This window comes from Notamacropus eugenii, chromosome 2, assembly GCF_028372415.1.
Source record: "Notamacropus eugenii isolate mMacEug1 chromosome 2, mMacEug1.pri_v2, whole genome shotgun sequence".
Taxonomy (NCBI): Eukaryota; Metazoa; Chordata; class Mammalia; order Diprotodontia; family Macropodidae; genus Notamacropus; species Notamacropus eugenii.
In genome coordinates this window covers 76,331,158-76,354,331 of record NC_092873.1, presented here as the reverse complement: position 1 = coordinate 76,354,331, position 23,174 = coordinate 76,331,158, and the positions used below count along the sequence as shown (strand labels likewise).

Genomic DNA, 23,174 nt, shown 5'->3' with positions numbered 1-23,174 from the left:
TGATTCTCTGGGATTCTCGGTAATTTTCCCAAATAGTCTATATAGTATTGGAATTAACTGTTCTTTAAATGTTTGCTAGAATTCACTTGTAAATCCATCTAGCCCTGCAGATTTTTTCCTAGGAAGTTCATTGATGGCTTGTTCAATTTCTTTTTTATCAGATGGGATTATTTAAGTGTTCAACTTCCTCTTCTGTTAATCTGGGCAATTTCTATTTTTTAAAATATTCATCCATCTCATTTAGATTGTCAAATGTACAGGCATACAGTTGGGCAAAGTAATTTCTAATTTTTTAAAAATTTCTTTCTCATTGGAGGTGAGTTCACGTTTTTCATTTTTGATATTGGTGATTTGGTTTTTTCTTTTTTTAATCAAATTCACCAAAGGTTTATCAATTTTATTGGTTTTTAATAAAACCAAGTCTTAGTTTTATTTTTTAGTTCAGTAGTTTTCTTAATTTCAATTTCATTAATCTCTTCTTTGGTTTTCAGTATTTCTAATTTGGTATTTACTTGGAGATTTTCAATTTGTTCTTTTTGTAGTTTTTTCAGCTGCATCCCCAATTCATTGATCTCCATTCTTTCTATTTTATTCATGTAGGCATTCAAAGATATAAAACTTCCCCTAACAACTGCTTTTGCAGTATCCTGTCTTTTTTGGTAGGTTGTCTCATTATTGTCATTCTCTTGAATGAAGTTGTTGATTGTTTCTATGATTTGTTGTTTAATCCACTCATTCTTTAGGATTAGATTATTTAGTTTCCAATTAATTTTTAGTTTATTTTTCCATGGCCTTTTATTACATATAATTTTTATTACATTATGATCTTACAAGGATGTGTTAACTATGTCTGCCTTTCTGCACTGGATTGTGAGGTTTTTATGGCCTAGTATATGGTCAGTTTTTTGCATATGTGCCATGTACCGCTGAGAAAAAGGTATATTCCTTTCTATCCCCATTCAAATTTCTCCAGAGATCTAGCATACCTAACATCCAGATTTTTATTTACCTCCTTATGTTCTTTCTTGTTTCTTTAGAGGTTAAATTTAACAAGTTCAGAGAGGGGGAGATTGAGGTCCCCCACTGGTGTAGTTTTGCTATCTATTTCTTCCTGTAACTCCCTTAGCTTCTCCTCTAAGAATCTGAATGCTATACCACTTGGAACATGCATGTTTAGTAATGATATTGCTTCACTGTCTATGGTGACTTTTAGCAGGAAATAGTTTACTTCTCTATCTCTTTTGATTGGATCTGTTTCTGCTTTTGCTTTGACTGTCATGTAATTTACCTTTTTCTGACTCCTCCTTTTCACATCTCCCATTACAATCCCTTCATATCCTCAATTTACATTTTTATCATCACATCATTTAATTTATACCCACTCCCTCTATTTATGAATATCCCTTTTATATATCATAATAAATATACAATTCTCAAGATTAACAAGTATCCTCTTCCCTTATGGGGATATAAACAGTTTACCCCTGTTGAATAACAGGCTGGTTTTTTCCCCCATTTATCTTTTCATGCCTCTCCTGAGACTTGTTTTTGATAATCAGATTTTCTATTAACCTCTGGCCTTTTCATCAGGAAAGTCTGGAAATCCTTTATTTCCTTGAATGTCTATCTTTTTGCGTGAAATATTATGCTCAATTTTGCTGGATAATTGATCCTTGGTTGTATTCCCAACTCCTTTGCCATATGAAATATCATATTCCAATCCTCCTAGTCTTTTAATGTAGAAACTGCAAGGTCCTGTTTGATCCTGACTGTAGCTCCTTGATGTTTGAATTGTTTCTTTCTGGCTACCTGCAGTATTTTCTCCTTCACTTCCTATTTCTGGAATTTGGCAACAATGTTCCTTGATGTCTTTAGTTTGGGATCCCTTTCAGGAGGTGAATGGTGGATTCTTTTGATAAAAATTTTGCCTTCTGGATGTAAGACTTTTGGGCAGTTTTCCTTGATGATTTCTTGTAAGATATTGTCCAGGCTCTTTTTTCATTATGACTTTCTGGTAAAAAAATAATTCTTACATTTTCTCTTCTGGATCTATTGCCCAGTTCAGGTGTTTTTCCAATGAGATATTTTACATTTTCTTCTGTCTTTTCATTCTTTAGTTTCTGTTTGACTCATTCTTGATGTCTTATAGAGTCATTAGCTTTTACTTGCCCAATTCTAATTTTTATCAAGTTGTTTTCTTCAGTTAACTTTTGGATCTCCTTTCCCATCTGTCCAATTGTTCCTTTCAAGTAATTATTTTCTCCAGTTATTTTGTACTTTCCCATTTTCCCAATTTTCCCAGTTAGGTTTTGTGCTTCCTTTTCCAGTAGTCCAATTTTCCTTTTAAATTCTTCTGTGATTTCTTTTTTCATATTTTTACAGTTATTGGCTAGTTTTTCCTTCTGCTTCCCTAATTTGACTTTTAGCATCCTTCTTGAGCTCTTCCAAGAACATTCTTTGGGCTTGAGACCAGTTCATATTCCCTTCCGACATTTCAGATGGGAGTACGGTTTCAGTTCTGACCTCTTTGGTGTTTGTGTTTTGCTCCTTGTCCCAATAGAAAGGTTCTGTGGTTTTATCTTTTCTGGTTTGCTTCTTGCTCAGCTATTCCTGGCTTTTAAAGTATATCTCTGCTTCTGGGGCAAAGGGGTCTCAGTCCCATGGTTTTTGTGCTTAGAACTTTAGGCTTTGCATATTATGGCCTCTGGTTCTTTCAGATAGAATACTGTAGCTTACCTGGTGCTGAGGTGATTAGTGTACCAAAGCAGAGGCCAGGTGAAGTCTTTCTGAGTTTCCTCAGAGTTACCCTGGAGCTTGCTGTGTTAAGTGTGGAGGAGAGGTAGTCTGGCCAGAGGAGGTTTCCTCTCCTGAGCACAGGTAGGCTCAGTGGTTGGTGAACTCCATTTGCACTACTGTCTTCGCAATTCCTCTTGCTGTGTTGAGGCATGCCTGGGGTGCTGGTGTTGACAGTTATGGGCTCCACCTCCCTGGGGCTCAGGATCTCCTCCCGGATTGCTGAGGTGGGGCTATCTGGGACAGCTCTGGTCCTGAACTGGGTCCCCTTCAATCATAGGAAGAACAACCCCTCCTTGTGATTTTCCTAGTCTCATGTGCTAAGAGACTGTTTACCTCTTTGGGTTATCCCACTGTTCCAGGATTTTTCCTCGGGAAATGTCCTCTGGGTTTTTCAAGGTCAGTAAGGGCAGGGGTAGAGCATTTACTGATCACTCTGCCATCTTGGCTCCCTAAAGTTCAAGTAGGTGACTTAGAGACATTTAATCTACTGACTGATACTCTCAGGAGTGGCTGAGAGTCAGTTAGTTGGGGTTCTAGATTCTCTCTTGCTCAGTTCTACTGGACTCCCATCCTGTGCTTATATATTTGAGATTCCACAGTGTGGGTGCTGCTTCAGACCACCTGGGGCTTTCTGCTTGGCTTTGTTATGGTGTGGTCTGTGCTGGTATAGCCTTTTGCTCCTCCAGCTCCGTGCCTATTATGCTCATTTTGTTGATGAAGAAACTGTGAATTGCTCAGTATCAAAGAGCTAGTTAAGGTCTCAGTTAGAATTAGAATGTACATATTTTTAACTATGCTACTATGAAATATTTCTAGTCTCTTTAGACAGCAAGTCCCACCCAGTGTAACTGCAAAGATAATACAGATAATATGGAAATAAAACGATATTTCCTTTATATGATAAGAAATATCTGTTTAAAGCCAAGAGCTTGCCTTATATATAATGGAGATAAAAATAGAGGCCTTTCCAATAAGATGTAAAGCATGGGTGTCCATTATCACCACTACTGCTGAACATAGTGCTGGAAGTGCTAGTGATAGCAATCAAACAAAAAAAGAAATTAAGAGAATTAGGAATTTAAGAAAAGGAAACAAAATTATTTTGAAAATTTGATATAAGAATTTACTTAGAAAACCCTAGAGAGTCAACTAAAATAATCAAAGCAGTATTTTTAACAAAGTTGTAAGATATAACTTCAACCCAAAGAAATCAAAAGCATTTTTGTATATTGCCAACAAAATCCAACAGGAAAAGAAAGGCAAAAAGTCAATTTAAAGTAACTACAGAATATATAAAGTATTTGAAAGTCTCCCCACAGACACATATTGAAAATCTCTGAATATAATTACAAAATATCCTTTACAGAAGTAAAAAACAATTGGAAGAATATTAATTGGAGAAAAATTTATTGACTGAGTAGACCAAATAAATGAAAATAAAATGGAAGTGTTACTAAATTAATTTACTTACTCAGTGTCAATATCATTCAGATTACCAAAGGAATATTATATACAGCCTGCAAAAATAAATAGTTTGCAGGAAGTAGGAGGAAGGCTGGGTTTTGGGGAAAAGATAAAGAATTCTGTTTCGGATATGTTGAATATGCAATTCCTAAAAAGATATGCTTTATACATACCTCAGATTAATTATTAAAATTGATATGCAAATAGCCTTTTGAAACAGTGTTATTGGTGAATTAAAACAGATTCTTAGTATAACTGTCAACAACAAAGTGATGATTTTTGTTCTCGTAATTGACTAAATACATACATTTTAGAGGTGATGGCTAATAGTTTTTTCTAGGCAGTGTTACCAAATTCTTTATTTTCTATGTCCCCTGCTTTTTCTTTCTTTTTCCTTTTCCTGTCCAAGGAAAGCAGCTCTAAGGGATACTATTTATCTTTTTAGTACACTGAAACAGAAATGTAATTCTGTCTTTGGGTTTCATAGCTTAGACTTGTGCTATAGGAGAAACCACTATATATATATATATATATATATATATATTATGTCCTTTTGGTATTTCAGTAACACAACTCTTGGATGAGACCCAAGATGAACATACCTCACTCTGACAAGATTTCAGTTTTATGTATATTTCTGTTGTTTTACATCTGGCAGGTCCAGTTTGTATGTTATGTCAGCTGTAGACTTAATAATTTTTCCAACTGTTTCTTTTAGAACAAGATGCTGGACTTGATGCTCTTTCCTCAATTATAAGTCGGCAGAAACAAATGGGGCAAGACATTGGGAATGAGCTTGATGAGCAAAATGGTAAGATTTTTGCCTTTGGATGTCATTGATATATAGTAGGGGGAATCAATATTTTGAGATTAAAATGTGTAAGATTATTTTTGATAGATTGATATAGTTTAATGTAACTCTCTGTGGTTTTGTTAATTAACAATTAACTGTTAACAACATTATCATAACAAATAACATTGTTATTTGTTAACTATGTTAACCCTTTGTATGTGGTGGAGATTGAGATGGGAAACTAGATTTCCTAAAACTGCTCAAAATGTTCTTTGTGATTTCCTTTTCCATCTTAGTTAGATGACACTATATACGCTGATGCTTCATATTTTAGTGAACAAGACAACTGAGTTTTTTTATCAATAATCTTAACTCTATTTAACATGTTTTTGGTTTTGTTGCTTAATATGGGTTTTATGTAGATAAAATGTTCCTAAATATGTTGCTACTTTTAAAAATTACTAATGCAGTTTTTGACTCAAATGAAGTATAGTTTCCAGATCATGGGAACTATACTCACTGCATTCTAGTATTCAGACTACATCTGGCTAAGCAGTCTGAATTTTTGACATCTGGCCAAGCAATCAGATGTTGACTAAGACTGGTGAGTAGAAAAGAAAATGAATGATTCATGAATGAACCATACATAGTTCCTAATAAAGACTAGAATTGGTAGAGCTGCTTTTTTTTTTTAAGTAGCAAAGATGAGAAATTTGCTCCATTATCTTCATATTTTTGTGACTATAGGGGGAGTAACTCTTATTTCACAAGTTTCTTGGGAGTGTGATACATGAAACAAGAGTAAACAATTGAAACAAGTAATTAAGTGCTAAGTTATGTGGTATAGACTAAATGTTGTATAAATTCAGAGGAACTTGTTCATAGTAATATCAGGAAGACGTGAATTCATTAGGAAAAGAAATGGTGGAGCATAAATAAGATTTTGAAACATTTCAGTTAAATAAGCATTTCAGTTAAGTGTGGGTGGAAGACATTGAAAGTGAAGTAAAAGCACAAGGAAAGGAAGAGAGGTATGAATGAGCTTGGGGATTAGTTGGATAGTATGAAATTAGGATGAGGCAGATTACAGATCTTGAAAATTAGATTATAGAATTATAGATTTAGAGCTGCAAAAGATCTTAAAGGTTATCAAGTCTAATTATCTAACTTTTTAAAAAATCTATTTATTTTTATTTTTCAACACTACTTCCATAAGATTTTGAGTTCTAAATTTTCTCCCCTTCCCTCCCCTTCTCCTTCCTAAGATGATATGCAATCTGATATGGGCTCTACATATACATTTATATTAAACATATTTTCACCTTAGTCATGTTGTAAAAAAGGATTAGAATCAATGAGAAAAACAATGAGAAAAAAACACACACACAAAAAGAAAGAAAATAGTAAGCTTCGATCTTCATTTAGACTCCACAGTTCTTTTTCTGGATGTGGATAGCATTTTCCATCATGAGTCTTTTGGATTTGTCTTAGATAAGGATTAGGATTTCAGCATTGCTGAAAAGAGTGTATCAAAGTTAATCATTGCACAGTGTTGTTGTTACTGTGTACAATATTCTGGTTCTGCTCACTTCAGTCAGCATCAGTTCATGTAAGTCTTTCCATATTTTTCTGAAGTCTGCTTGCTCATCATTTCATATGGAACAATAGTATTCCATTACATTCATATACCACAACTTGTTCAACTATTCCCCAGTGGATGGGCATCCCTTCAATATTCAATTCTTTGCTACCACAACAGAGCTGCCATTAATATTTTTGTACATGTGGGTCCTTTTCCCATTTTTGTGATCTCTTTGGGATACAGACCTAGAAGTGGTACTGCTGGATCAAAGGGTATGCACAGTTTTATAGTCCTTTGGACATAGTTCCAAGTTGATCTCCAGAATGGTTGGATCAGTTCACAGTTCTACCAACAATGTATTAGAGTTGCAATTTTTCCACATCTTCTCGTGCATTTCTCTGATTAATTCAATTTAATGTAACTAAAATTATCCATTTTGCATTTCATAATGTTCTCTATCACTTGTTTGGTCATAAATTATTGCATTCTCCATAGATCTGACAGGTAAACTATTCCCTGCTTTCCTAGTTTGCATATAGTATCATCAGCATTTATATTTAAATCACATGCCCATTTTGACTTTATCTTAGCATAAGGTGTAAGATGTTGTTCTATGCCTAGTTTCCGCCATATTATTTTCCACATTTCCTGGCAGTTTTTGTTCAATAATAAATTCTTAACCAAGAAGTTGGAGTCTTTGGGTTTGTCAGACAATAGATTACTATAGTCATTGACTATATATACCTAACTTATTGCACTGATCCACCACTCTGTTTCTTAGCCAGTACCAAGTAGTTTTGATGATTGTTGCTTTATAATACAATTTAAGATCTGGTACATCTAGGTCACCTCCTCTTGCATGTCTTTTCATGAATTTCCTTGATATTTTGAACCTTTTGTTCTTCCAGACAAGTTTTGTTATTTTTTTATAAAATAAGTTTTTGGTAGTTTGATTGGTATGGCACTGAATAAGTAAATTAATTCAGGTAGAATTTCATTTTTATTATATTAGCTCAGCCTACCCTTGAGCAACTGATATTTTTCCAATTATTTACATCTGACTTTATTTGTGTGAAAAGTATTTTGTAATTGTGTTCATATAGTTCTTGGGTTTGTTTTGGTAGGTAGACTCTGAAATTTTTTTATAATGTCTACAATGCCTTTAAATGGAATTTCTCTTTCTATCTCTTGCTATTGGACTTTATAAGTAATATATAGAAATGCTGATGACTTATGTGGGTTTATTTTATATCCTGCAACTTTGCTAAAGTTGTTTATTATTTCAAGTAGTTTTTTTACCTGATTCTCTAGGATTTTCTAAGTATACCATGCAAAGAATGATAGCTTAATTTCTTCTTTTCTTATTCTAATTTCTTCAGTTTTTTTCTCCTCTTATTGCTAAAGCTTACATTTCTAGCACAATATTGAATAACAGTGGTGATAGTAGACATCCTTATTTCACCCCTGGCCTTATTGGAAATGCTTCTAACTTATCCCCGTTACGTATAATGCTTGCTGATGATTCTAGATAGATGCCACTTATCATTTTAAGGAAGACTCCATTTAGTCTTATGTTCTCTGGTGTTTTTAATAGGAATGGCTGTTGTATTTTGTCAAAAGCCTTTTCTGCATCTGTTGAGATAATCATATGGTTTCTTTTAGTTTTGTTGTTGATAGGATCAGTTATGCTGATAGTTTTCCTAATATTGAACCAGCCTTGCATTCCTGGTAGAAGTTCCACCTGGTCATAGTGTATTATTCTTGTGATAAGTTGCAGCATTTATCATTGCTGATATTTTATTTATAATTTTTTACAATCTTTATTCATTAGGGAAATTGGTCTATAATTTTATTTCTCTGTTTTGGCTCTTCTTGCTTTACATATCAGCACCATATTTGTATCGTAAAAAGAATTTGGTAGGACTCCACCTATTTTCCTAAATAGTTTAGATAGTATTGGAATTAGTTGTTCTTTAAATGTTTAATAGAATTCACTTGTAAATCAAGTGGCCTGGATATTTTTTCTTAGGGAGCTCATTGATGGCTTGTTCAATTTGTTTTTCTGAAAAGGGGCTATTTAAGCATTTTATTTCCTTGTCTGTTAATCTGGGCAATTTATATTTTTGTAAACATTCATTCGTTTCACTAAGATTGTCAAATTTATTGGCATACAGTTAGGTGAAGTAGCACCTAATTATTGTTTTAATTTCCTCTTCATTAGTGGTGAATTCACCTTTCTCATTTTTTATATTGGTAATTTTGTTTTCTTTTTTCATTTTTAATCGAATTCACCAAAGGTTTATCTATTTTATTGGTTTTTTTCATAAAATTAGTTCTTAGTTTTAAGCTTTTATTAGTTCATTTTCTTAATTTCAATTTTATTAATTTCTCCTTTGATTTTCAGAATTTCTTAATTTGGCATTTAATTGGGAATTTTTAATCTTAATACAAGACTCATGAGAGGTGTGAAACAGGAAAGAAAAAGAATCAATGTTATTCAATAAGGGCAAACTGTTTACATCCCTACATGGGAAGATGATACTTGTAACTCTTGAAAACTGCATCTTTATTATGATGTTTAGATGGGGTGGTTGTAAGTTGACTTTTATGAGATGATAAAAAAAATCTAAGAGGTGAAAAGGTATTATATTAGGAGAAGAGGTAAGGAAGAGGCAGAAAAGGGTAAATTATATTACATGAAGAGATGCAAAGGTCTATTACAGTAGAAGGAAAGAGAGAGGGAGATGAGTATTGTTTGAATCTTACATCAGATTTGGTTCAAAGAGGGAATGACATATTCAGTTAGGTATCAAAATCTAACTTACCCCATATAGGAAGCAGGAGGGGAAATGGGAAAAAAAAGGGAAGGGGTTGATAGAAGGGAGGGCAGATTGAGGGAGGCGGTGATCAAAAGCAAAACACATAAATGGACGGGTGGAGGGAAGTAGGATGGAGAGGAAGACTGAGATTGTAATCATAACTGTGAATGTGAATGGAATGAACTCTCTCATAAAATGGAAGCAGATACCAGAGTGTATTGAAAACCAGAATCTTACAATATGTTGATTACAAGAAACACATCTGAAGTAGAGGGATACATATGGAATGACAGTAAAAGGCTGAAGTAGAATATAGTGTTTCAGCTGAAGTAAAAAAAAAAAGCAGGGGTAACAATCCTGATATCAGACAAAGCAAAAGCAAAAATAGATCTAATTAAAAGAGATAAAGAAGGAAACTACATCCTGCTAAAAGATACCATAAACAATAAAGTGGTATCATCACTAAACATATATTCACCAAGTGATATAGCATCCAGATTCTTAGAGGAGAAGTTAAGGGAGTTGCAGGAAGAAATAGACAGCAGAACTATCCTAGTGGGGGACCTCAACCTCCCCCTCTCTGAACTAAATAAATCTCAGCACAAAATTAACAAGAAAGAAGTTAAGGAGGTTTTTTTCCTTTTACAGAGTCAATCAGTCAGCAAGTTAGCATGTATTAATCAAATACTTTCTGCATGCCAGGCATTGAGCTGGGTGCTAAGGACAAAAAGAATGGCAAAAATATTGTCCTTGCCCTTCAAGAAGCTCACATTCTAATGAGAGAGATAGAATGCAGATAATGATATGCCTATAAGATGCATATGAGAATTGGAAGTAATCTTGGAAGGAAGGGACTAGTAGTGAGGAGGGAGGAAGAGGGGAGACTGGGAAAATCCTCTGGCAAAAGACAATGGGCACTTGGGGATGAAAAATTGGGTTTGTATTTCAGTTACTGGTGTTTTGGAATCACTGGCAAGGAGAGAACAAAACATAGCCACTAGAGTATGGATAAGTAATTTTAAATTCTTCAGTGTACCTCTTTGAGGACTAGTGTATACTAGTGACAGAGTGGTCATAGAAATTTTTTGTTTCATATTTCTGTTGAAGGGCATCACCATCCTTCTAATCACTCAGGTTCTCAGTCCTGGTCTCATTCTTTACTTCTCACTTGTTTTTACCCCACATATCTAATCAATTCCCAAATCTTGTTGTTTCTATTTCTACAGTAGCTTTAACTTCTATACCCTTCTGTCGGTTCACATGACAGTCATCCTAATTCAAAACTTTCATCACTTCTTGTCTGGATTAATGCATTTGCCTACCATTAGGAGACTCTGTATTCCAAGTTTCTTCCCTGTTTCAAGTATCCTTCCTGTAGTTGCCAAAGAGACTTAAAGTGCAGGTCTGTGTTGTTCCTGGGAACTATGGTGGCTCTCTTTTACTTTCTCTTTGATAGAAAATCAATTCTTCTGTCATTTAAAGCCTTTCAAAAACTGAACCCATTTGCTTTTCCTGCCTTATTTTATATTATTCCTCTTTGGATTCATTCTAATCCAACCAAATTAACCTTTTTCTTTTTGCTACTCTCCATCTCCTATCTCTGTATCTTTGCACTGGCTCTCTCCCCATGCCTAGAATTCATACTCTTCTCATCTCAGCCACTTTGAAACACTATTTTCCCTCAAAGCTCAATTGAAACACCACCTTCTTCATGAAGATTTTCTTGGTTTCCTTAAAGCTGTTAACTCCTGTCCTCTATCATCTCGTATCATTTTTAAAAATGTACATACATACATACATGCACACATATATAAGATGTGTGTGTATATATGTGTATGTGTGTGTGCACATACACACACATATACATACATACCTATTATCTCTGGCTGGCTGGATTATAAGTGCTTTGAGGGCAGGTATAGTTTGTCTATCATTGCATACTCAGAACTTAGCTTGCCCTATAGGAGGTACTTTATTGATTGATCATTGTGGGAAAACTTGGGGTTTTTTTTGTTTATTTTGTTTTGTTTCAGCTCTGTTATTAACCAGCTATCTGAGGTCATGTCATTTATGCCAATATTTCTGTCACTATGAGTGTATCACTTAATATCTCTGGGTTTCATCTTCCTCATTTATAGTAAGGTCTAAAACAAATGACTTTCAAGAATTCTTGAATTTCTGTAATTCTTATAGTCTAAAACTGTGTGAAGCTTAGGAGCTTTCCCAATCAAATTACCTTGCCCTAGTTCTAATTACAGTTCTTTTAACACTATTTCTCAAAATACATTTGAATTGTGGGATATTTTGCCTTTTTATTCTTGCCCTTTAAAAATCAAATATGTATAATTGTGGTAGCTTTGGCATGTTATATGATAGTAATAATTGCAGGAGCTATTATTTAATCATGGCTTATTTAAAGAAATAATTGAATCCACCTACTGGAGATAAAATTTCTTCTCTGGGGAAGTCTAAAGTAGGAGCAGAAAGTTGCAATCCAGTATAAGCTATTATTTCCTAAAAAACTATTGCCAAGAAAACCCAAGGCCTTGTAACAACGAACTGCTCATTGTTCCTTTTGCTTGCAAAGCCTCTAGGTTTTGGTAGGAAATTTGAGTGGAATATTTTTGGGATCTGGGAGACTCTTGGTGGGGAGATGCTAGACTAAAGGTCAGATTATCTAGACCAAAAGAGGAAATAGATGAAGAATTAAGCAAACACATAAAACTTCTTAGAGCTAAGGACCTTCAGTTATCTTGAAATTTGCCAGAGCCCTCTTTCTGCTAGTAGTAGAGTTGCTCATAATTTCTTGACTAACCTTAATGATACTTTTATCTTTCAAAGGTGAAAGAACTAATAAGGAGACCTCTACTTAGTATAAATAAATCAAATCCTCATCTTTCTCCTGAATGGCCCTCTCACATCTCCAACTGCCCATGAGATCTCTTCACCTGGATAGCCCATAGGCATCTCAAACACAGTGTGTCTAAAACAGAACACATCTTTCCCCCTAATCCCACTTCTAGTATTTTTGTCTAGGGTATGCCATTATTCCAGTCATCCAGATTGTTTTATAAGATTATCAACTTTTCTTCCATATAAAGCCTTTTACAAACTGGACCCAGATTATCCTTGATTGATTACTTTCACTCACTACCTCGATATGATCAGTTGCCAGTTCTTGGTAGCTTTACCTCCAGAAAATCTTTACTATCTCAACCCTTCTTTCTGCTTGTACCACAACTCATACCTGTATTGTTATGATAGGCTTGTTATAATAATTATCTCCTTGTCTTTAGTTTCTTTCCTCTCCCACTCGTTCTCTCCACAGCTGCCAAACTGATATTCCTGAAGCACAGAACTGGCTGTCACTCTGTTGTTCAAGAGCTTCATTGACTCTCTTTTGCCTCTGAGATAAAGAACGAAGTCCTCTGGTCTTTAAATCCCTTCACAGACTGATTTCAGCCTATCTTTCCAGGCCAGGCTGATAATACATTATTACCATTCACACAGGTCATGTTTCCACCAAATTAGCCAATGTCCTATTTTTTATAAACAGTACTGTATATTCTCTGTTTCTCTACCAACTTTCCTCCCTGCCTCATATGCTCCTCTTCTTCCATATAGTTTCTTCCTCATCCTAACTGTAGGTATTTTATTTGTGGACAAGTCTCTTATTTATGTAATTGGAGTTCTGTTATCGTGTATCCTCCCCTCCCTAATATTCTTTTATGTTATGACTATCCACAAAATCATCCCTTATTCATACTTAAGAAAGATATAATTTTCTATTCTCCTCTGCTTTTTAAATAACATGTCTTTTTATGTTTTTATTTCCTTACTTCTTTGGGAATTTATATGGTTGAGCTAAGATGGTGGAGTAAGGAGGAAATCTCCTAAACTGTCCCAAATTCACCTCCAAACAACTATAAAATAGTGCCTCAAAGTGGATTCTGGAATGGCAGAACCAACAAAAAGATAGGGTGAAACAATTTTCTAACCTAGGGCAACTTGGAAGGTTAGCAGGAAAGGTCTGTCTTAGGTAAAAGGGAAGTGCAATCCAGGGCACATAGTGTCTGGATGTCTGGAACCAAGAACCAAGAACAAGCTAGCAGCAGGTTGTGTCCTAGCAAGCCAGGAGGAGACTTTGAACCCCAGGGCAGTTCAGAGACCTGCAGCATAGGGCCCCTGCATAGCACAAGCTGAATAGCAAAGCCCCCTATGGCCCAAGTGCAATATCAAGCCCATCATGGGCCTTGGCACAACACTCTGTGAGCAGCTAGAAATTCCTGTCCCTTCCAAACTCCAGCACAAGACCAGACTCCCCTGTGACTCTTCACAGCACCAGGTGAGCAGCCAGGCTGTGGTGCAGCACCAGATGAATAGCCAACTCCCCCTGCTACCCTGGCACAGCACTAGGTGAGTGGCCAGGCCTTCCTTGGCCTGAGAGCAGCACCAGGCTAACTGTGGACCCTGGTATAGCACCAGACAAGCACCCAGGTCCTCTTCCTCCTCTTCCACCCCATTGCATCCCCTAGACAGCACCAATATATGCCATTCTACCTCACCTCCCCCTTCCCATGGTCCCTGCTCAGCAACAGGCCCCTTGTGAATCTGAATTAGTGTTAGGTGAGTGGCCAGGCCCCCTGTGGCACCAGCACAAAACCAGGAAAACAGCCAGGGCTTGTAGGCCCTGGCACAAGAAGATTGAAACAGTATACCCTCCACCCCAGGAGTAGAGCTCAATTTTAAAAGTAATGAAAACAGACGGAAAAATGAACAAAATAAAAACAAAAACAAAAAAGAACTTGACCATAGGTCATTGTGGTGCCAGGGAAGATTAAGACAAACTTAGAAGTGGGCAAAAATGTCAAAATGCCTACATGCAAACATGAAATAAAAATGTGAATTGGTCCCAGGCTGAAAAAGAACTCCTAGAAGAGCTCAAAAAAGATTTTAAAAATCAAATAAGAGAGGTGGAAGAAAAATTGGGAAAAGAAAGGAATGATGCAAGAGAATTATGAAAAAAGTCAACAGCTTAATTTAAAAAAATGTACAAAAATTTACTGAGAAAAACAATTCCTTAAAAAGTAGACTTGGCCAAATGGAAAAAGAGGTACAAAAGCTAACTGAAGAAAATAACTCCTTAAAAAATTAGAATTGGACAAGTGGAAGCTAATGACTTCATGACACATCAAGAATCAATCAAACAAAACCAAAAGAATGAAAAAAATGGAAGAAAATATGAAAAATTTCATTGGCAAAAACAACTAACCTGGAAAATAGATCCCAGAGAGAAAATTATTGGTCATGTTCACTCCTCCCCACCCAAATCCGCTCAGCAAAAAAGTCTCATTCTCCATTCTGAGTCTTTCACTTATCTATAAGGAAGTAGGCATCATATTTTGTAATTAGTCCTCTGGAATTATGGTTGTTCATTGCACTGGTTAGAGTTCCCAATTCTTTCACAGTTTTTTGACTAAACCCTATTGTGCTTGTATAAGTTGTTCTCGTAGTTCTGTTCATTTCATTCTGCGTCAGTCATGTAAGTCTTCCTAGTTTTTTTGGATACCATCCCCTTCATCATTTTTTATACTACAAAATGTTTCATCACATTTATAAAACCATTACTTGCGAAGCTATTCCTAAATTTATGGGCACCCATACAGACTCCCATACTTGGCAACATCAAAAAGAGTTATAAATATTTTTGTATATCTTTAGGGTTTGTTTTTCTTAGGACTAATCCCTCTTAATTCACTCTCTCCCTTCTTCATTGTTCCTTCTCCCCACATCTCCCTTCACCTGTTCTCTTCCCATTTCCTCTTTCCCTCATAGGACATGTTCCAAGTCTGTCTAATTATAGATTCCCTTGATGATAAAAGGGTTCAAAGAGTACATGCTGTAATATCTCTCAATATTAGAATATAAGCAGTTTATCCTTATTTGTTCTTTTATCATTGTTTGTGTTTACTTTTTTGTTACTCTTAACTCCTGTGTTTGAAGTTCAAAGTTTTTCCATAGCCCTGGTGTTTTAATCAGGAATGCCTAGTCCTGTATTTCATTGAGTCCATTTTCCCCCTAGAGAATTGTACTCAGTTTTGATAGGTAATTTATTCTTCAGCTTTTATTCTTTGCTTTCTGTACTAATTTCTTTGTAACCCTCTACTCTTTCACAGTGGTTGTTGCTAAATCATTTGTGATTCTGACTTTGGCTCATTGGTACTTGAATTCTTTCAAACTACTTTCAGTAATTTTTTTTAACCTGGAAACTTAGATTTTGGTTTATAATTTTGCTAGGAGTTTGCATTGGAGATTTCTTTCAGGAGATAACTGGTAGATTCCATTTCTACTTTGTTGTCTGGTTCTAAGAGATCTGGGGTATTTTCTTTTAAGCTTTCTTGAAATATATCTAAGTTCATATTTTGGTTAAGGAATTCAGTTAGTTAAATGATTCATAAATTTTTTTTCTCCTTGATCTATTTTCCAGGTTAGTTGTTTTTGTCCAGAGGTAACTTACATTTTCTTGTATTTTTTTTTTCAGTATTTTTACTTCCTTTGAATATTTTTGGTTGTCTCTTGGAGTCATTGGCTTCTATTTGGTCCATTCTAATTTTTAGGGAAGTTTTTTTGGGGGGGAGGGGCTTGAGTAAGATGTTTTGTTTTGTTTTGTTTTTAACCTCTTATGTCAAGCTTTTAATACCCTGTCCTCAGTGTCCGTAGAACTCTCTGTCTGTGTCCCTATACTGACTTTGGCTAGAAAAATGATCTTTTCTTTACTTTCCCCATCAGGATTCAATCTAGTGAGTTTTCTAGATCTGTTTAAAGGAATATTGGGGAGTTCTTTCTTCACTGCTGCTTTCTGGTACTCTGTCATCTTGGCCCTGACCTAGAGGGTTTTGAAGCAAGTAAGATAAGAACTGGTGGCATCAATTGTAGACAGCTTTTTCAAGGTGCTTAGCCAGAAAAAGAAGGAAAGATGTTAGGATGATAGAGATGTTTAGATTAAAGTTTTTTTCAGGATAGGGGAGATGGAGCAGAGTCAAGATGGTAAGAATAGCAGAAGGAAATATAGCCTAGCTCTTTCACCAACACCTGTTTCACACTGATCTAAAAAACACCCCAGACCAAATTTTGATTATGAAATTCAAAAAAAAATATTACAATGTCATTTTTCCAGCCCATGTTGACTTAGAGAGACAAAGAAGTGTGAAGACAGCTGGGCCAGGGTCTGTCCAGAAGAATGCTATTAGACGTTCTACAACAGAGTGAATGAAAGAGAATCTTATGGAAGAAGAAATCCCAGAGAATTCTTTAACTAGCATAACATTAGGAATAGGTGCCATCTGCCAGCTCTGTTGTTCTCTATCCAATTATGGGTCCAGAGATTCAGGTTGGCCTCTTTGAAGGGACCTGTACCAAAAGGAGCTATTGTGGTTGTGGGCCCTAACTGTGTCCTGATGAAGGAACACATTTAAAAGCGAATAGTAGCTAGCCCCCAGGAAGAGAGCAAGGGTTCAGTTCTAGCCTTTAACCCAGGCAGAATCCTAGGAGAATAATCAGGAATCTCAAGTCACTGAAAGCTTACAAGTCTCCAGCCTGATGTGTGAAAGGAACAAAAGAATTCAAGAGAACAGAAATTCAGCTTACATTTTCCCCAAGAGGTGCACAGAGTTTAGCACTAACATAAAGGCCAAAGTCAAGAAGTAGAATGGAAGAATGGAAAAAATAAAAAAAAGAACCCACTCTTAAAGAGTTATGGTAACAGGGAAGCTCAAGACACAAATCTAGAACAAGAGAATGAGTTTGAAAAAAGAGCTAAAAAATGACTTTTAAAAACCAAATTAGAGTGGTAAAGGAAAACAATGGAAAAAAAAAGTTATGGAAGAAAGATGAAAAGAGGATTAATGACTTGGAACAAGAGATACAAAACCTTATCTAAGAAAATAACTCCCTGAAAATTAGAAGGAACTACATAGAAGCTAATGACTCTATAAGATTTTGAGAAATATTAAAACAAAGTCAAGAGATTGAAAAAATAGAACAAATCATGAGGTGTGTCATAGCAAAAGCAATTGATTGGAAAAATAGATTGAAGAGGGGTATTTTAAGAATCATTAGATTTCCTGAACAACCCTATAATCTAAAAAGGAATATAGAGCTCATAGTTCAAGAAGTCATAAGAGAAAACTGCGAAAATCTTTCTGAACCAGAAGGCAAAATAGAAATAGAAAAAATTAATGAGTTACTTCCTGGGGTGAGGGGACGAGGTATTAAAAAGGAAAAGAAAAAAGCTCCCAGTGTTATTATGAACTCAGTGGTTTTTGTGTTTTTAATTCTGTCAATCTCTCTTTTGATTTTTCAGGATTTTTATTTTGGTTTTTAATTAGGAGTTTAAAATTTCTTGTTTTTATAGTTTTGTAGCTTCATGCACAATATTGATGCAAAATTTTAAATAAGATATTATCAAGGAGGCCACATTACTATATCATAAAGATTATATATTATGACAAAGTTATATTTATACAAAGAATACTGAACTAGTTTGATATTAGGAAAATTATAGACATGATTACCTATATTAATAAAAAACAAAAAATGATTTTATCAATATAGAAAAAGGTTTTCACATGTTACAACATCCATTCTTGTTAAAAAATTAGAAAACATAGAAATAAATGAACCTTTCCTTAAAATGATAAGTAGCATTTATTTTAACCCGTGTTAGCATTAACTGTAATAGCAGTATGCTAGAAAGCTTTCCAGTAAAATCAAGGATGTCCATTATCATCATTAATATTCTTTATAATGTTAGAAATCCTTGTTAAGGTTGTAAAAAAAGAAATCAATGGGAAAGAGTACAGAAAAAGAGGAACTAAAATGATCACTTTTTTGTGGATGTTATGTTAGAGAACCCTAGCCAATCAACTAAAAACTAATTGAAATAATTGATAACTTCGATAAATTTGCAGGATATAAAATCAACCCACAGAAACTGTCAACACTTTTTATATTACCAACTAAATCCGTTAGGAAGATATAGAAAGTTAAATTCCATTTAAAATAACAGTAGACATTTTAAACACTTGGGAGTCTATCTGCCAGGTCACACATAGGAACTATATGAATAGAAGCATAAAACCCTCTTTATACAAATGAAAACAGATCTAAGTAATTGAAGAAGTATTAATTCTTCATGGGTAGGGTGAGCAAATACAAAAAAATGGCAGTACTACCTAATTTACTTATTCAGCACATCCCAATCAAACTACCAAAACTTACTTTATAGAGCTCTAAGGAAATAATAAAATTTGTCTGGAGTAACAAAAGGTCAATATTATCAAGGGGAATAATGAAAAAAGTGGGAAGGAAAGATGCTAGTAGTATTATGTCTGAATCTATCTTATAAAGCTATAATCATAACAATTTGGTACTATATTAGAAACAGTGACATTGATCAGTGGAACTGATTAGGTATACAATACTTATAAGCAAATGAGCAGAATAGACTAGTTTTTGACTGGACCAAAGACTCAGTATTTGACAGGAACTGTTTGGAAAACTAAAAAGCAGTCAAGATAGAAATGTTGTGTCCTATACCAAGACAAATTATAAATATGTACATGATTTAAACATAAACCGTGACATCATAAATACGTTAGAGAAATACAGAAGAAATTACCTGCCAGACTTATGGAGTGGGGGATTGTTCATAACCAATTAAGAAATAGATAGTTATACAGAAGGCAAAGTGGAAAATTTTTATTGTGTAAGTTTAAAATTTTTGCACAGATAAAACCAATGCAGATAAAATTAGAAGGAAATGGCGGGGCGGGGGGTAGGGGGGAACTTTGCAACAAATTTTTTTGCTAAAGATGTTTCTAAGATATCTCATGAGCTGATTTAAATTTTTTAAGAATGAGTCATTCACAACTACTAATAGGCAGTTTTCAGAGGAAGAAATCCAGCCTTTCAGTTGCCATAGGAAAAAATTACTTTAAATCACTCACAACTAGAGATGGAAATATTAAAAAACTTGAGGCACCCATCAATGTGGTGAAATTGACATCAAAAGGAAAATGATAAAGTGTTGGATAAATGAGTTGCTGTTGGAAAACAGGGAATTAATGTTTTGTTGGGGGAGCTGTGAACTGTTGGTTAATCCTTTCTGGGAATCAGCTTTGTACCATTACTCAAAAGCTATTAAACTTTTTATACTCTTCACCTAATAGTATTGCTACTAGATCGATGCCCTAATGAGGTTACTAAGTGAGATGGTATAGAGAGAAAAGAAAAGAGAGCCCTGAAAAGACCCTGGGGCTACAACCACAGTTCATGGGAGTGGGGTAAATAAAAACCTAGGTAGGAAGACTGAGAAGTGATCATAGCAGTAGGAAGAGATCCAGAGAGACTGGCATTTTGTAAACTCACTGAAGAGAAAAATGTTAAATGCTGCAAAGTGGTTAAGAACAATGACCCTAGGCACCCAGGCTTCAAACCTTGGATTGGTCTTTGATTTATCCCTCTTCTTTATTCCTTATATACACTCATTTATTAGGTTCTGTTGATGTTTCTTCCTGAATGTCTAGTTTTCCATCTTTAGCACTCTAATCAATAGATTATTGACTACCAGTCCCTATTTTTTCATCCTGAACATACCATGCACATTCCCATCTCTCTGCCTTTGTTTTCATGCTGTTTCCTACAGCTAAAATATTCTCGTCTTCCTCTCTGCTAAACTTATTTCCCACTTATTTCATGAAGTTTTCTCTTTCAACTCAAATCCTTGGTGAAATTTTTCTCTTACCTCTGAACGTCTAAATATCCTTTAGGTAATATATTACCCCTAAACTATAGATACCATGTGTTTCTTGAACTCTGTATCTCTGTTACTGTCTAGCTCAGTTCTTTGTGCCCAGTAGATACATAACAAATATACTTTTTGTTATTTGCATGCATCACAGTGCCACCTGTCAAACTCAATAAATTTGTTGAAGAAGTTAATTAGTATTTGAGAGACAAGCCAGAATACAAGTCTGGAGAAACTGAGGTGTTTTACACTTTCCATTAAGTGCAGCATATTGAATACTTCAGACTACTTTTTAAAAAAATGATAAAAACAACATAAAAGAATTTGAGAAAAATGAAGAAATTATTTGAATTTTGAAATAGTCTGGAGTTCAGCAGGTGCCTTTACAAGTTGCCAGATTCATTTCCTGTTGTGACCTGTATTCACCCAAACAAGTAACATTGAAATAAACTCAGCGCATTTGCTTAAAAGTGATTGTGTTTTCATAAATCTAGATGTTTCCTAACTTAAAACACCTTAAGCCAGAGGCAAGGAAGAATTAGAGTATTAAAGCCATTCATACATTTTTCACCTCTACAGTGTGGGACCACTTATGTTAATAGTTTAATAAGGTGACTTACAACTGTGAAAGTTGTTGTCATATGACAGCTGTTCAATGACTTTGGTGAACTCATCTGTTGAATTAGACAGTTTAGTGTTGAACATGAGCTATTTCTACTCTTGTGACTTTAATTATTTTAAAAATGTTTCTTTAGTGTGTGGGAGTGGGCTGTACTCTGAGAAGATAACAGGCTACCCCATCCTCATCTGAAAATATTTTGTTAAAATTAGTAGCATTCTGCCTGCCCCTACTTTGCTCCGTCCTGTTCCCTGCTTAACTATTTGTTTGTTTGACTGTGGCTTCCCCAGTGGCAGATACGTTATAAAAGATGGTGAACCCATGATAACTGCCAACATTCTTATTAAATATTTGCTTCACCAACTTCTCCTGATTCAGTGGGCTCCTATCTCTGAAGAGCTACATGACCCCTTCTCCTGTAATACTTCACAACTGACACTGAATTTGGAATTGGAAGGCTGATTTCAAATCCTGCTTGTATGACTTTCATCAGATCATTTAGCTTCTCTTGCTTAATTTCTTCATCTTTAAAAAAGAGGCTTAGGCTATATCAGTGATGTCAAACTAAAATAGAAACGTATTAACATTATCTTTGTTCAATTGTATTTTCATTTTGTTAAGTGTTTCCCAAATACATTTTTTATCTGTTTGGGCTGAGGTAAAAGAGTATTTTGGAGTGTAGTGGATTTTAGGTCACATGTTTGATCTTCCTGGACCAGATGATCTTTAAAGGATCCTTTTGGAATTAAATACTAAGATAACTTCTCAGTGAAAAGTGTTCTTTCCCCTTTTCCCAACAGGATGTTAATTTATGAGAAGGGACCTAGATTAATTCTCCTTTTTTGTTTTTGTTGTTCAGTCGTTTCAGTCCTGTCCAACTCTTTGTGATCCTATATGGTGTTTTGTTTGCAAAGATACTTGAAGTAGTTTGCCATTTCTTTTTCCAGCTCATTTTCCGGATGAGGAAACGGAGGGAAACAGGGTTAAATGATTTGCCCAGGGTACACAGCTAGTGTCTAAGGCTAGATTTAAATTCAGGTCTTTCCTGATTCCAGGGCTGGTGCTCCATCTTCTGCGCTACCTAGCTGCTCCTAACTTTCCTTAGCTCCCCAATATTTTAGCTCTCCTTAGCTCCTTCAGTAAACCTTCTGATTTGACCATACCTATTCTTAGCTTTGAATTTTATTATTAATTAGTTAGAGAATCTCATGCTCAGAACTTTGTATTTCACCTTGCTTTAACACCATCACCCTCTTCAAGTTGGTATTGGGATGAAATGAGGCACTCTTCAAATCACTGAACATTTTGCAAAGAAGGTTTACTTTGCCCTGACAGCAGAAATATGCAACAAGGACACAGTAGCACTTAGCTTCTCTGGATACGTAGCCCATCTGTTGACATATCTGATCAATAAATCTTCAGGGAATGGCAATTTACCAACTTTGAGAGGCCCAGACTCCATATATCTAGGACTTTTTATGCCCCTATATGGTTAGGAAGCTGTGTCAGGGGTGTTGGGGCTAATCAGGACCTGGGGGCAGGTTTGCCCTGTCAGGCATCTGCTTTTTTTCTTTTGTTTTTTTTTCTCTTTTATTTTATTGTTTTTTAATTAACTCTAATAAAAAAAAGTTTTACTATATGGGGCAGCTAGGTGATACAATTTCTACATGAAACTTTTCCTAATCCTTCTTAATCTTAGTGCCTTTATTCTGAGATTACCTCCAATTTTTCCTGTGATATTTTGTTAGTAAGTAGTTGTCTACATTTTGTCTCCCTCTGTGAGATCCCTAAGGGCAGAGTATGTTTTTTTTCTTTCTTTGTGTCCCTAGAGTTTAGTACAGTGCTTGGCACATAAGAGGCTAATAAATGCTAGTTAACAAATTGACTAGGCAGTATAGATACAAAGACAAAACCAAAACTTTTCCTGATTTCAAGGACTATATGTTTTACTGACATAAAATGTAATATTATCAATGTGTGTGTGTACAGTAATCCCAAGATTTTTCCCAAAATATCCTTCCTTAATTTGTGTTGTAAAGTTCTGTGATCTGAACATCTAACCAAATAGTCTATCCATCTTATAAGTGAAATATAAAATAGTGCATCAAATAAACTGTCCATATTACTGACATGCTGAGAATTGGAACAATACATTTTATTCATATAATATACAATATCATTCCACTCAAAGGTGCTAGAGGCAGCATCACCTAGCTGCCTAATATGGTAATGTATTTTTTCTTTTTCTTATTAATTTTGTTTATTTTCAGTGTTCTACAATCACTACCATATAA

The 23,174-nt window shown here is 35.0% G+C and overlaps 1 protein-coding gene across 1 annotated transcript in view; it reads left to right on the top strand.

Annotated features, from left to right (window-relative positions):
• STX8 (syntaxin 8) overlaps window positions 1-23,174 on the top strand; it is a 188,351-nt gene that overhangs the window by 87,137 nt on the left and 78,040 nt on the right. The window contains exon 6 of the mRNA XM_072641065.1: window positions 4,979-5,071. Within this exon, the coding sequence (XP_072497166.1) occupies window positions 4,979-5,071 (93 nt within the window). The remainder of the gene's footprint in view (window positions 1-4,978; window positions 5,072-23,174) is intronic.